This window comes from Xyrauchen texanus, chromosome 2 (assembly GCF_025860055.1).
Source record: "Xyrauchen texanus isolate HMW12.3.18 chromosome 2, RBS_HiC_50CHRs, whole genome shotgun sequence".
Classification (NCBI taxonomy): Eukaryota; Metazoa; Chordata; class Actinopteri; order Cypriniformes; family Catostomidae; genus Xyrauchen; species Xyrauchen texanus.
This window is the reverse complement of record NC_068277.1, coordinates 523,090-538,264: the sequence shown is the minus strand read 5'-3', so window position 1 is coordinate 538,264 and position 15,175 is coordinate 523,090. Positions and strand designations below refer to the sequence as shown.

Genomic DNA, 15,175 nt, shown 5'->3' with positions numbered 1-15,175 from the left:
TTTACACTTACTTTAGTTTATGCATCAATATCTGTAAACAAACTACACTTTCAGAGTATTTTTTATTCTCTTACAATCCTTTTAAAAGTAAATCTCTTATGTTGTCGTTACTGTTAAATATGACACATGTAACATGAAAGTGTTTGTATTTTTTAAACTATGTTTTAAAGAATAAACATAATCTGAACTACAGTTTCATTTTGTGCTTGTGTAATATATTTCAGTATCAAACAATATGATTTCATAATGTTATTCAGACATAATTAGATATGTGGGTGTTCTGCCCCAAAATAACCACAAGATGGAAGTATTGTTACAAATGTCACGCTGCTATAAAGATCTGTTTGTGTAAATATGTACGTGAAAAAGAGAGAATTCTCTAAATGTTATTATGTATTCTGTAATAATATGTATTTAGGAATGTCTCAAACAAATAAAGATCAATCTTAAGACAATCACGCTAATATTTATGTCACCTAAAGATATGGTTATAAAACAAAAATTTGTTGAGATTTATGTGAACAAAGTACATTATACAAATAACTCGTAAAATAAATACATATAAAAAAGAAATTACGAGCCACGTTTCAGTGACGTCACATGCTGTCCCACAATGCACTGCGTGTACACCTCAATGACGTGATAAAAGGCATTTTTCAGTGGTTTTAAATGTATTTCACATGTTGTTTATTGATTATAATGATTATAGTAAGTGTGAATATCACGTATTGAATTAAATAAACGCTCGTGTCGCGGTCACCGTCACTGTACACTCGTGTATGTGTACTGTAGAATGTACTCGCTCCCTTACTGCGCATGCCTTAAACTGATGAGTAAGGAAAATAACGACGCGGGGTGACGCCCGTGTCCTCGCTCAAACTCGCGAGAGTAATTTTTGAACGGGTACAGGTCCGTCTGTCAGGTGACTCACTTACTTTGTGAGATGCCGCGCGGAACCAGGATCTGCCCCGACAAACCCTCACAAAAGTTAAAATAAATAAAAACAGTATTTCTCAGATGCTTAATATTTGTGATATGCGTTTGAAAGAACGTGTGAACAGATGTAAAAAGGAAGTCGTTCACCTTTAAGATGATGACATCGCCTGTCAATCATATCGAGCGCGCATGCGCATTAGCTATACAAGATGAGAAAATAGTTTTATTTAGCGTAATCTGAGGTGAAGAAGCAGAATTTATGATTCCAGTGTTGTCAGATTTTACTGCTGATTTTAAATGTTATTTGATCGTATTCTTAAACAACTAGTTTAGAGATTTCAGTCTTTCCCCATTCAAATAGATAGAAGCTGCACTGGCATGACGCCTGTTTACATAGAAAAATAGGAGTTATTAGAAACACTTGGATGATGTTTCTCAGTTTGTGTGTAGGAAAACAAATGATACAATCTCCCTTGAAGAAAACAATGTATTACTTAATTTTCACACCATAACAAAGATGTCAAACTTTCTTTTATAACAAATGTCTTAATTATTTATGGAAGATGCTTTATGCGAATGAAATGGATGGAAAATAATCTCAACTTTAGTGTATTTCTGATAGAATTGCAATGTTATTATAAGACAATAAAGGTAAGGGAAAATAGTAAAGCACTTATATTTGTTAAAATCTTTGATTTATATACAGTAAATTGGATTAGCCACGCCCCCTCTTTCCTAAACCCCGCCTTCCAAAGACAACAAATGATCTTTATTAAGACTGACATCATGCAGAAACGGTTGTTAGAAACAACAGCAGCACAACAGCGCCCTCAACTGACAACTGTTATGAATAACATGGCATAAAAATGGCATTAAGCCTCAACAATAACACACTCTCACTGTGTGAGAGAAACTAATTTGTATGATATTGTTCGACTACACTATGACTTTCACTACAGCCGATGATGTCGCTGGACATCGTTTCCATCTAATACGTAACACTTGCTTCTATGTCCCAGACAGGGCTGGACTGGTAATCTGGCATACTGGGCATTTTCCCGGTGGTTCAGCCGCGAAACAGGCCAAATGGGCTGTGATAAGCTAAAATGAGCCACCACGTTATGCAGAACGGACTACAAAATGGCCTGCGAACACCCCCCACCCCCTGCCCACCCAACAATTTTTGGGCCAGTTGCTATTTAAAATCCCGGGCCGATTTCTCTTCCAGGTCCAGCCCTGGTCCCAAATAAGGGGTTTGGGTAAGGACATAACATTAATAAGTATGTCCTTAACACCTTGTGAGCAGAACTCACTCTTACTTGCATGTGATGAAATCATACAAATTTATACAAATAAAATAGCCAACTCATAAAATATGTATATGTAATTTCATGAGATCAGGTTGCAATAATTTGCTGCAACAACAATAATATGAGAATTTGTTTGTTGTTTACAGAGTCTAGGGCTGTCACACAGACGGGTGAGATATCTCACCACACTTATTTCAGTAACATCTCTCAGGGAATAGGAACATTATTTGCACACATTTCCATAAAATAAACAAAATCACTTACATAGAAAAATAGAAGAGTTCTTAGAAAGACGATTAAATGCTAAATCATTTTTGTCTTTTAAAACCCCTGTATTTTTATTATTATTATTTTTTAGCTATTTCTGTATTATATATGAACATGTTTACCGTGTTTTGTTTTTTTTTTTAGTTTGTTTCATTAAATACAAAAATATTCAAAAGTATTTGGTGGAACGTTCGTGTTGTGCTCGTGTTTCTGTCCGGACGGTTAAACTGCAGCGCAGCCGGAAGTTCATTCCACGCTTTGCAGTCAGTTGCGCGGTGTGAATGTAATCATAATTATTCCAATTACTTAATCAATTTATATCAAACAAACACGAATAATGTCTGACAACGAAGACAAGTGAGTTTTGAATTCGTGTTTGAGTGTTAATTGTCATTGAATGCTCGTGAGTGTGAAAGCAAAGAGATTATAGAAATATAACTGTATTTAAAAGGTTAAAATGCTTCTTATTTTTTATACCAGTTTTATGCCATTATTAACTCCTTTATCTTGTGTGGATTTATATGTGTGAGTGTTACCGATTAAAAGCGGGAAACCGTTTAAACCACGAGCGTGTGTTTATTGTTTGTTTGTTTGGTTATTGTTTATCAGTTTTGATGACGGAGATTTCGATGATGTTGAAGACGAAGAACCTCTAGATGATCTGGAGAACGCGGAAGATGTGAGAACTCGGTTAATCTGGTGCTAATTAGTGTTTGTTATTGATTAATGATCGATTCATATTAAAGAACATTCACGTGCCGATATTTGCATATTTAAAGAAATATTCCAGTTTAACACAAGTTTCTAAATCGACAGGATTTGTGTCATAATATTGATTACCACAAAAATGTATTTAGACCTGTCCCTCCTTTAAATCTGTGTTCTAGTGAGACATGTACAATGGAAGTCAATGGGGTTTTAAAAGTATAGACACAAGACATAAACAATATGTGTGTTAAAATCACGTACCAACCGCATGTATAATATAGTGTTTATTATGTATACGTCATCATTATGTTGTTGTTGTGTTTGTATCTTCAGGAGGATCAGGAGAACGTTCAGATTCTTCCGGCGGGTGAAGGTCAGCAGGCCAATCAGAAGAGGATCACCACTCCATACATGACGAAATACGAGCGTGCACGAGTGCTGGGAACACGAGCGCTGCAGATCGCGTGAGTCACCGCACACGCATACTCGTACCGCTACTTTAACATTGAGAATCAGTGACATCACTTCCTCTGTGACAGGATGTGTGCGCCGGTGATGGTGGAGCTGGAAGGAGAGACGGATCCGCTGCAGATCGCCATGAAAGAGCTCAAGTATGGCAACACACACGTTATAGCACACGCTCGGAGTAAACGTGTAGTTTGTTTACTTGTTTATTGTTGTGTTTGTCAGGGGCAGGAAGATTCCCATCATCATCCGCAGATATCTTCCAGATGGCAGTTATGAGGACTGGGGCTGTGACGAGCTCATCATCACTGACTGAAGAGGACGGGTCATGTGGACGGTATCAGATGACACGCGTGTGCACAGCACACTGTACAGGTGTTACAGCACATAACTGTAACGTGCAATGCAAAGACTGGATTATCAGAAGATTTCACTCTGAGTTTCTTGATTTAATGTTTGTTTTATCGAGGCAAAATTAAACCTTTTTGTAGAAAATGCTACAGTGTTCTTGTCCTTCTCTGTTGTTGTGAAAAGTTTCGGTTTGTAGATTCAGAGTAAAAACTGTAAAACACTCAGGCAGGTGTAAAACACCAGGAGCTCTGGCTGAGTACAGTCTTAAGTATGAATAGATTTCGGACTATTGAACTGTGACCCCAATATATGATGAAGTAACAACCGCTCTGGTTTTGTTAAACGAGCGCCATTTAAGCACAAAGAACAACTTTCTTAGTACACTGATGAGCCTAAACATTATGGCCATCCGGCTAATATGCTGTTGGTTCTCCGTGTGCTGCTAAAACAGCACTGACCCGCGGTGGCATGGACTCTACAAGAGCACCGAAGGTGTCCTGTGCTATCTGTGGTGCAAAGTGTACTGGGGCTCATTATCCTGCTGAACGAGGCCTCTGCCATCAGGGAATACCATTGCCATGAAGGGGTGTACATGGTCTGCAACTATGTTTAGGTAGGTGGCATCTGTAAAATGAATGTCACATGAATGGCCGGACCAAGGGTTTCCCAGCAGAACATTGCCCTGAGCTTCACACTCCCTCCACCAGCTTGTTGTCTTCCCACAGCGCATCCTGGTGCTATCACTTCCCCAGGTAAACAACACACACATACATGGCCGTCCACGTGATGTCCAAAAACACAAGACTCATCGGACCAGATGACCTTCTTCCACTGCTCCAACACTCGCGTGCCCATTGAAGGCAATATCATCAGTGGACAGGGGTCATCATGGACACTATGACCGGTCTGCGGCTATGCGGCCCCATATGTGTGTTGTGACACATTTCCTCTCCTAATCATTATTACAAGTTTCTGTGACTTGTGCCACAGTAGACCTTCAGTCAGTTCGGACCAGACGGGATAGTCTTCGTTGCCCCCTCGCATCGATGAGACTTGGGTGCCCAACAACCTGTTGCCGGTTTGTGGTTCATCCCTCCTCGGACCACTGTCGGTAGGCACTCCCCACTGCTGACCGGGAGCACCCCACAAGCCTTGCCGCTTGTCATCTGGCCATAACAATTTGGTCCTTGTCCAAGTCACTCAGGTCTTTACTTCTGCCCAATTCTCCTGCATTCAACACATTGACTACGAGAACCGATTGTTTCCCTACCATCTATTCTTCCCAGACCTTGACATGTGACCTTGTTAGGACATGATCACCAATATTCGCTTCACCTGTGAGTGCTCATAATGTTTTGGCTCATCGGTGTATATCACTTACAGTTGAGAAGAGTCGTCCGACTCACGGTTCAGTTATTCTTTTAAATCCAGTGTTTTGAACGTGATGTCTCCTCCGCTCCTGAGGAATTATGGGATCATTAAGTGTCCCGTCGATCTGCACTTCAGAATCTCATTGGAAATTGTAGGTCATGCGGGTATTACTGGCTCTCTGACAACCATTGACACTGTTTTTGACAGTATATAGTATTTTCAGTGAAAGTCAAACACATCCGGGATGGATTAAAGGAGTAAATCATGTTTGGGTGTACTAATGCTTTAACATACTACTCGCACTACAAAATCAGAAGTGTGATTTGGGACCTACCTTCAGTGTTTTCCTGTGAAAAATATAGTATGCAATTATCCAGTTTCATCCGGAACATTGCCGCTGTGTGTTATTGCTTCAGCTCGCCATGTCATGCGGTGAAGGATTGTAACTTCACACAGACAGGGTTTGTAAGTCTATCACAGCAGTTTCATGTTTAAAGGGACAGTGCACCCAGAAATACTGTCATCATTTGTTCACCCTCATGTTGTTCCAAACCTATAGGCCTCTAACATTCTGATTCACAACTTTGTGTTCAACAAAAGAAAGTAAGTTATACAGGTTTGGAACAACATGAGTCAATTATGACAGAAATGTAATCGTTTTTTTGATTTTCTTTATTTGGGGGGACTATGCCTTTAAGATTTATGATTATAGCTCAAAACTGTGTGACAGTTGCAATAGTTATTTTAATCATTTATTTGCAGTTCTGCTGATTTCCTGTTTGACTTTCTGTACAAGTCCAAATCTGTAGTATGTGTGTGTGTGTGAGAGAGAGAGAGAGAGTGTGTGTCTTTGTATCCCAGTAAAACTGCAGGCCAGAGACCCCCTTCCTCCCCTTCTCAGTCAGAGATGAATGAGTCTCTTTGTTTGACCAAAGTATCACACAGATGATTAAATCAGGGGAATTAGAAATCAGCCTGAACTCAACACACACACACATGCTGATATGCAGGGCAGCATTCATACACATGCACACAATGATGCAGAAGGTTGGAGATGTGCAGTGTCATGATTCTGGTGTCAGCCAATCAAGAGTGAAGCTAGAAGCTCTACAATAAAAACACACCGGATATGTTTGAGGTCATCCAGAAACTCGCATGCACAAACAGCACCAGTAGCCTAATCCAAACAGTTACTGATTCATTGAATGCTCATTTTACAGAGATACCCTTAAATGAATATTTCAGATGTGTGGAGAAATGAGGACTTTTGTCTGGACTGCAGCTTTATTTATAGTGAGGGGAGTTAGTCACTGCTCTTCTATTTACACTGATAAACAAAAACAACAACACTTTTACCCACCACAACATTACACAACAGAATTATCCGACATCAGAATAAAACCCTAATGATAAAAAACAAAACAACAAATATAAATAATAGTTTGTAATATATAACAAAAAGTTATAGGGTCTAAAAATCGAGTTTTTGTTTATTTGTAATAACCATAACGAGGGAAAAACAAGTCTAAAGTACCAAAAGGGTGAAACATAATTTACTGAAAAATACCGCGAAATAATAGGACTACCGCGAAATGCGCTGATGCTGCAAATATCTCCACATAACAACACTATTTCAAATTAATCCAACTTTCTCAATATGGGATTGAAAATATTAAGAGCAGCTTCATATATATATATATATAGTAGCTCTATATATATATATATATATATATATATATATATAGGCCTATTTTTAAGATTTAAGCATTTTAGTTTTCAAACTAATTTCAATCACTTTATATTGCATAATCTTTAACTAAATTAAAGTTTTATTTAATTGAACTTTGTTAAAGATTATGTCATTCAATTTGACGGAAATTTGTTATAAAATGTAAATGCCTCAATTTTAAAAATAGGCCAAAATATGTTTTGAGTTTGCTGAAGACATTTACCGCCAAATAAATCCGTGCGGCTTTAGTTATCGATGACAGGAAAACCTCATAATCATCAGACTACATTAATTCACCTCCATATTCTCTTACAAAATATAAAAGAATGAAAATATCCCATCTGTAATAAAACCACAATTAAGGGTTGTTTATATATATCGGAGACTCATAATTGCGGGAATTCCGACATGACGGGAATGTCCCGTTAATCCCATGTTTCTGTTGTCTCTGTGTGTGGAGTAAAACTGTAAAGATCATTTATATTTACACACACACTGAAAGTCATAAAACACAAATGTCATTAACAAACACTAGACAGTGGTGAAGACTTTTCAGTGTAGTTATGGCAACACATCAGTAACATCAATACAAAAGATTACAATGAAAACAATATGGCCTTATTTTGGTTAATAAAAGAGATTATTCATTCATACAAATACAAAACACAGATGTTCAGGTAATATCATCAGGTGTGTGCTTGTTTACATGGGTGTTGGGTAAAGTTTGTGATGTTCAGTATTTGTGGACCTGCCAGACCAGAAACTCTGTTTTGTTTTCCTTGTTTTAATGTTTTGGTCTCAGAACTTTGGTTATATATCATTAAAAGCATTGGTGTCAAATTTCTGCCATCTATGGAGAGGCGTTTAGGGAATCTGAGCAGATCTCTGTGAAATCTGTGACGGGTCGTGATGATTTTATCAGCCTGAGACGCATGTTTTGTGAGAATATTTTCCCTGCAGATGTCCACACACCCTTCCCAAAGTTTCTCTCAGATTTCTGTGTGTCGATTGTGGTGCAGGTGAGTGTTTTTCATGATTTTCGAACACACTGTAGTTTGTACCGTTCAGCTACTGGATATTAAATGAGAGTGAAACCTTATAAACCTGTGTGTGTGTGTCATGGTCGAGACAGGGTGGTGTATACAGGCTGCTCCCAGTGCGTCGGGCTGTGTGACTGCGGCACGGAGCCGGGATCTGGGATGGCCGTGTACAGGGGCCTCTGGGACGGGCCCATGTAAGAGAAGGCGGAGTAGAGCCCGGAGGTTTGGCTGGAGTGGGCGTAGTAGGAGCCGGATGGCTGGTGATCGGGGAAATCGGCGAACTGCGCGCGGGATGCCAGTGGGGGAAAGGCAGAGCTGTAGTGCGGCAGGCTGAGAGGCGTGTAGGTGACGTGCGACCCACTCGCCGCTGCTGCCACCTCAGTGGAGAAATGTGATTCGCTCTTGATCTGTGTTTTCATGCCATCAGAGGTCAGGTGCTGCTGGGACGGCAGCTGCTGCTTGGACAACCAGGCGGTGGAGTGCCCACTTGTGGCCGCCAGGGCTGTCGAGATGCCGTATGCATACGGGGAAGCCGAGGACCCTGCGCCCGCACCACTTGATGTCGCTGCCACGCCTGGATGCCCGTTGGGTGGCAGGTACTGGTCAAACTCGTTAACGTCAAACGGCTCCATGTTGGCCATTACGTCGTGGCTGATCTCGCCAATGTCCACGTTACCGAAGTCAATGTGCGGTTTACCGCTGCCGGACGCCGAGGAGGAGCTTCCATCCACTACAACCCCCAAACCGCCCCTGGAGCCCCCGGCCCCTCCCTCACGCTTCCCTTCCGCGGATTTACCACCCTGCAGTTCCGTCTTTGGGGTGGTAGGGGGCGTTGGGGGGCTATGACTCTGACCTGAATGAACAAACACATACAGGTCAATATCATTCTAGAAACCACAGTGGACTCAGAGAATCATGTTACTATAGATTCATTTTTACAGTCTCATTTTAATGTGGCTCAGTTTACGTTTTACGGCAGTTTTCTGGTGATATGAACACTAGAAGCACCGCAACAAAGCGGCAACACCAAAACACTTTTCCCCCTTAACACTTCTACTATAGCACATGACTCATTTTAACATTACATAATCATCTACATTTACAAGCTTGTTCGAGTGAAATTGTGCAGTAGCTCGACTGATAGAGCGTGATGTAAAGGATCGGGTACGAGTCCTGAAGAGCAAAAGAACACGGTTCTTTCAGGTTACATTCTGCCATTATTGGTTTAGGTTTAAGGTTTAGGGTCAAGAGGTCAGTTTAGTTGATTTAAACTTGATAGAGCATTAACCTAAAAACCTCATCTGTTTGGGGGAACATTTAACTCGCTTTTAGCGCCACACAGTGGACATTTCACCTCGGAACTGCCACAAAACATTAATAAACCACAAACTGTCATTTTCACAAAAACTTTTGCCAGAGTTACAGAACGTAATTGTTAGAAATTGGTGTTAAGCAGGTGTATCTGTATCTCACCTGTAGCGTGCGGGTGGTGCCCGTCGCCCAGTGGTGATCCTGTTGCCCCGCTGTGCGCCACCTCCAGGTGCAGACTCTTGTAATGCGATTGGCTGTGACTGACCTCGCCCTCAGAGTGGCTGTCGCCCTCAGAGTTGGATCCCGGTTTGCCGTTCTTGCGTCGACGTGGCTGGTATTTATACTCGGGATAATCTTTCTTATGCTGTTTTCTCAACCGCTCGGCTTCCTCGATAAACGGCCGCTTATCCGTCTCGTTTAACAGCCTGAAACACGCATATGCAAAAACAGCTGACTTCCTGCACGTTGTAACTTCCAAAAAATTACAATAAAAGGGCATTTTTTCTTCTGCAACTTCTACAATTGTAGAAGACCAACATATGAATTGAATCTATGAGTCACTCAACATGGCAAAGGTCAATTGCACCAATAAAATCAGGCCTCACTTCCATCTACAAAAATATCTGGTCAAGTTTGAATATTTAAGGTTTGTTTAAATCTCTCTGTATAATTATGATGTCATCATCAGTCTTACCCTAATGAATGATTAATATATGAGTTAAATGACATCTGTTGTACAGATTATTGAACTGTTAAATAATGAGGCCGGCTCAGATTTCTCCTGTGACTGTTTAGCCTGAGCAGATGATCAGTTTGTGTGTTGTGATATTCCAGCTGGTATATGAACCCTAAACCCTTTCGTTTGATTCTCCACCTGTTATTCTGTCTTTTGTGGAGTGAAACGCTTTCATTTTCTGACGCTGAGTGTAATTCACACATTTCAACGTCTCTGCTTTGTGTCTCTACTGTAAATCCAGAGGCATGAAAATAAACTATTTTAGACAAATATACTCAGTAATGTTTGTAGTTGGCATTCTAGCTCAGGTTAATGGTGCTGTTTTCGGAATACCGCTGGCTCCTGAAGGGATTTGTTTCTCTAATCTGGCTTGTTGAAGGAATGATTATTCCAAGCTAAAGCTCCTGAGAAACTCAAAGCCAGGGGCCGTGTCAACAACCCTCCAGAACGGCTCACTAACATCGCTGTTCTGAGACCAGTGTTCAGTTATTATCAGTGTTAACGTGAGGTATAGTCATCAAAAACCACTGATTCCAGAGCAGAACTCTCTGTGAACCCAAGGAGAGCCATTAAACTGGGGCATGAATACAATTACAGTAATGAATTCTTGGTTGCTGTTTCTTGAGTGGTTCATGTCAGGGGAAAGTGGTGAGAATGAACAGATGGTAGGCTAAATTTCCTTCTTCTGAATCTGTTTTTCCCATTGTTTTGGACATGGTACCATGGTCATACCATTTGAAATGCCTTGGAATACCCTTACCCTAGTCCCATGTATATACTATGGTATATGATTATAAAGTACTGTGGTGTTCATCTAAGTCTAAGACCATAACTGTAGCACTGCAGAGCCACAATAGTTTTTATAAGGGTTATTTTGGTAAAACAGAAGATTGGGTCCTCTGTTCTCACCTCCAGAGTTTGCCAAGCGTTTTGCTGAGCTCGGCATTGTGCAGGTGCGGATATTGATCCGCCAGCTTCCTGCGCGCGGCCTGCGCCCACACCATGAACGCGTTCATCGGCCGCTTCACGTGCGGTTTGCTCTTACTTCCAGAGTTCACGCGTACGGGCATGGGCACGAGCGTCCAGTCATAACCGTTCAACACCTGACTGACCGCCTCCCGTATGCCGATGGGAAAACGGTCGTCTTCTTCGTCTGACTTCACCGTGATGCCCCCGGAGATTCCCGCCGCCTCCTCGCCGACGCCCGACATTTGGGACGGCTGTCCGGGCAGAGGGGATTCCGCCCCGCCGGGTGCGCCCGAAGAGTGTCCGGGGGATATAGAGTGACCGTCCTCCGACACCCCGGGACTCATTTCCACCTCTGACATACTGTGCTCCTCCGTCGACATCTTTCCTCTCGCTCGCCGGTCACAGGTGTCGTTGGGTCTAGTTTCGCTTAAAGCTTCAATTGTTAAAATTAATTATTTATTTCTCTAAAATGCTTTTCCCTCTCTGTAAAACGTGTTATCTGTATGTCCTCCTGTGAAACTTTAACAACTTTCTCTTCACACACGTTCGGTTCGGTCAGAATGAATCATCCGCGCGTTTCCCGCGCATCCGCTGTCTTCTTCGGGATGGAAGTCTGCACAAGAACCTGAAAAACAATTTACAAAAAGGTCATGAGATTATTATGAAGTGGTCTGGATTACATTTACAGCATGATGTTTCTGTTGTGTGTTCTTTGATATTACTATGAACAAAAGTTTTTTTAAAGAAAGAAGTTTCGCATTTCCAAATATGACCGGACCCCATTGCCGTTCATAAACCAGCACTTAAACACCTCATGAACAAGATAAACCTGTTTAACTGCTACAAACACACTGAGGCTTTGACTTGATTTAGAATTCCTCTTTTTTTTCCAGGGTTGCAATCTGGCGTCAGTTCGCCTCAGTGTGTGTGTTATTTTAGGGTTCACTCCTGCTAACAAGCTACTGTTGAAGGTTTGGCGGTTTGTTCAAGTTCCCGGGAGAGAAAGTGCTGGAATAATAACGGCTTCATTCCGTCCCGCTGCTGGATAAACACGGCGCGGCGCTGCTGTGGTCGGACCGTGTGCGGCTGAATTACAGTGTTTGTTGGTGAAAGCACAAGCGACGACTCAGAATCCAGCAAAAGAATATACAGACTCATAGCAACATGTTCCTGAAGACACTACAACCACCATTGAGACCAATATGACAACTATTCAATAAGGGTATTTTTTCAACACGTGTCCGGTGTGTTTGACTGGCACAATTACTGAAGATAAGTTAAAAACACACTTTTCTCCCACAGTCAGAGAAAGGGGCAAGAAATGCGACCCATCTGCCAAAGCGGAACACTTTAATACTGCTGTCAGACCGAATCTCAACTGGACACAGGAACAACAAGTCACCCGTTTTAATTAAGACCAAGCACAGGTGACTTCACACGATAGAGATGATTGCACTGTGTGATAACGGATTAATTTTATTAAAGACATTTATTAGAGTCATTAATACATTTTTATCTCAATGTCTGAGTTAACACAAGCGATTACCTTTAAACTATCTTGGTAGGTCTACAGTTATAGGCTATATAGCACCTCTGATTACATTTTGTAATTGGTTTTTAGTAGCAACAGAGCGCCTCTGTGTTCGCGCGATTTTCCATTCAGCGACTGTTTGGCGCGAACGTGGTGCGGAAGTCAGGGAACTTACTGTTAATTGATTTCAACCTCTCACACTTCTTTAATGTCATCCATGTTTGCGTATGCGCCACTTCTATTTAGTATTTTCAAAGTGTATTTAGTCCCTCTTTGGGGTACATTATTTAAGCCAATTCTTGAAAAGATTTGCAGTTGGGCGGATCATAACGCCTCGTTTGGCAATCATTTGCCCCTAATCCACTCATGCTGTAACAGTTTTACTAAATGACGAACTTCTTTTAAGTAGGTCCTATGCTTCTACCACACATTTGGACTAATGCGCATGCTTAGATTTTACCAGATCAAATACAGACTGGATGTGGATTTGTATGTGGTAATCTACTAAAATCATCGTTTTTTTTTTTTTTTTGTTGTTGTTGTTGTCTGTTCATCCAAACACAACGGGCGAGACACGGCTGGAATATGATTGTGCGGAAGGAAATGACGGACTTCATAAAATATAGATTTTAAAGTTTGATATTGTCTTGTTAATCCTATGAGAAGTTTACACTTAAATCGTGTCTTTCAGAACAACTTTGATGTGAAACTCTGATATTAACTCACATATCCGCAGATAAAAATGTGTTTGTCTCAAAATATAGAAAACAATCATTTATCAAAGCCTATAAAATATTCACATTTGTAGTTTAATGGGCTGAATTGTTTCCCTCGAAGGGTATCAATTACAATAGTTTCATTGAGCACATTATTATTATGACTTAATTATAGTTCCCCATGAAGACTGATTAAACCAACACGTCTCTGATTTACACATTCTCACGAATCTCGTAACACCAAATTAGTTTATAAATGTTTCGTTTCCCAAAGCTCAAAAATATCCCAGCACCTCATTAGTCCTAAATCCAACGTTTATTAAATACAATTCGCATAATAGTGTTACCAACAGAAACCCCATCAAACTTTAAAAACAAGAAGTGTTAATAAACATTCAATTGCAAATGCACTGTATATTCTACAAATCATTTCTGCGTTATATCAGTTTTTCTGATTCATGTGGTAGAGCCCCACACAGTGTTAGAGAGAGAGAGAGAATAATGTCAAGCTCTTACTGCACTGAAAGCAGGTCGCCCGCCCAGCGCGAGAGTCCGTCAGTTCCTGCCCCCTCGCTCGCGCTCTGAATGCCCGCTCTGTGTCGCGCGCCGGGGCTTAAAGAGCCTCGTTGTGTGAAGAGCAAGAAAAAAAAATCATTTCATGGAAAAACTCTCTTAAAGGAGCAGAGGCCCGTCGGGGCCGTCTCTGATTGGACAGAGGGCGGCGATTTCTGCTGCAAATCAGCGCCAGTAATATTTGCCTTCGAGTGTAATTAAACCTTTATTGGTGATTTAAACATTTAACAACATATATTCATTTTTTCCGTATAATTAAAGGGTCACATTTTTGATCTAATTCAGATTTGGTTATTTTGATTGAACAAAGTCTGAGATTAAAGAGTCAGTGCAAATGTTTTATCACTTAAAATGGAAAACCGTCATTTTCATATTTGATCATAAACCAAATAAATATAATGTGCTTCAGAAGAAAAGCAATACCACATCTACACATGCCCAAAAGATCTTGAGCACAAAGTTCTTTCTTATTTTATCTCAAGAAATTAAATTGGTCACCCATATTTGAACAATAACTCAAAATAACGTGAGACCGACAAACCCGCGTTTTGTATTTCAGTTTAAATGTGGAACATTATTCCCTCATTCTAACATCGTCGCGATAATAATGGTACACTGCGATTATGGTTCTTTATATCGGTTTATTATTTTATTTTATCAGACACATTATTGGTTTTGAAAAAAGCCGATACATGTTGGTTACTCATCAGTGTCGCGCGGTTCGCGGGCATTCACTGAACTTTTTCCGGTCACACTGTCCGTTGTTGGACTGGTTGTGCCGTAGGGTAATTAGAGGTTGTGCGGGCATCGGGGTCTTTAACCCCGCCGAGCATCACCAAACCTGTCAGCAGCTCCAGCATTTTGCACCTGCTGGGCGCCATAAACTCTTCATTCTTACTTTCGCGCTCGACGCGGGGATGTGCTGAATATCCATATTTCCTCCCTCTGGTAATTCTATAGGCTACAATTAAAAATTCCCAAAATATGTGGGTTACTAAGAATGTTCAGTAGGCCTAATTAAAAACACCACGCCTATTAGGACGTGATTTTGTTGTTTACTGTATTGTCGGGATTTAGGCCTCCCGCTCCAGCACGCGCAGCGCGGGAACTGCTGTAGCATCATGTCGTGTTCTGTGTGTTAGTTGTTTAATTGCATCAGCGC

The 15,175-nt window shown here is 40.9% G+C and overlaps 2 protein-coding genes and 1 non-coding gene across 3 annotated transcripts; 2 read left to right on the top strand and 1 right to left on the bottom strand.

The window, feature by feature from the left end:
- The first annotated feature begins 816 nt into the window (after positions 1 to 816).
- LOC127619868 (U12 minor spliceosomal RNA) lies at positions 817 to 970 on the top strand. Its single transcript, XR_007967633.1, has one exon. It is a non-coding gene; the product is annotated as a U12 minor spliceosomal RNA (small nuclear RNA).
- A 1,749-nt stretch (positions 971 to 2,719) lies between these two features.
- Positions 2,720 to 4,178, top strand: polr2f (RNA polymerase II, I and III subunit F). The gene is made up of 5 exons (XM_052140520.1): positions 2,720 to 2,870; positions 3,123 to 3,192; positions 3,555 to 3,685; positions 3,761 to 3,832; positions 3,912 to 4,178. Exons 1-5 carry the CDS (start codon positions 2,851 to 2,853, stop codon positions 4,000 to 4,002), a joined length of 384 nt encoding a protein of 127 aa, XP_051996480.1. The 5' UTR covers positions 2,720 to 2,850; the 3' UTR covers positions 4,003 to 4,178.
- Positions 4,179 to 6,093: 1,915 nt separating this feature from the next.
- LOC127653575 (transcription factor Sox-10-like) lies at positions 6,094 to 14,073 on the bottom strand. Its single transcript, XM_052140292.1, has 4 exons — positions 13,957 to 14,073; positions 11,134 to 11,818; positions 9,651 to 9,913; positions 6,094 to 9,030 (listed from the first exon to the last, which is right to left on the bottom strand). The coding sequence occupies exons 2-4, from the start codon at positions 11,571 to 11,573 to the stop codon at positions 8,255 to 8,257; spliced, it is 1,479 nt and encodes a 492-aa protein (XP_051996252.1). The 5' UTR covers positions 11,574 to 11,818; positions 13,957 to 14,073; the 3' UTR covers positions 6,094 to 8,254.
- Positions 14,074 to 15,175: the final 1,102 nt, after the last annotated feature.

What these genes read in the sequence shown, in the direction of transcription:
- polr2f (XM_052140520.1), top strand. Translation starts at nt 2,851, where the DNA reads ATGTCTGACAACGAAGACAA. An exon ending in ATCTGGAGAACGCGGAAGAT is followed by an intron (nt 3,193 to 3,554) that starts GTGAGAACTCGG and finishes TTGTATCTTCAG; the next exon opens with GAGGATCAGGAGAACGTTCA. An exon ending in ATCGCCATGAAAGAGCTCAA is followed by an intron (nt 3,833 to 3,911) that starts GTATGGCAACAC and finishes TGTGTTTGTCAG; the next exon opens with GGGCAGGAAGATTCCCATCA.
- LOC127653575 (XM_052140292.1), bottom strand. Translation starts at nt 11,573, where the DNA reads ATGTCGACGGAGGAGCACAGTATGTCAGAGGTGGAAATGAGTCCCGGG. An exon ending in ACGCTTGGCAAACTCTGGAG is followed by an intron (nt 9,914 to 11,133) that starts GTGAGAACAGAG and finishes TGCGTGTTTCAG; the next exon opens with GCTGTTAAACGAGACGGATA. An exon ending in GCACCACCCGCACGCTACAG is followed by an intron (nt 9,031 to 9,650) that starts GTGAGATACAGA and finishes TTGTTCATTCAG; the next exon opens with GTCAGAGTCATAGCCCCCCA.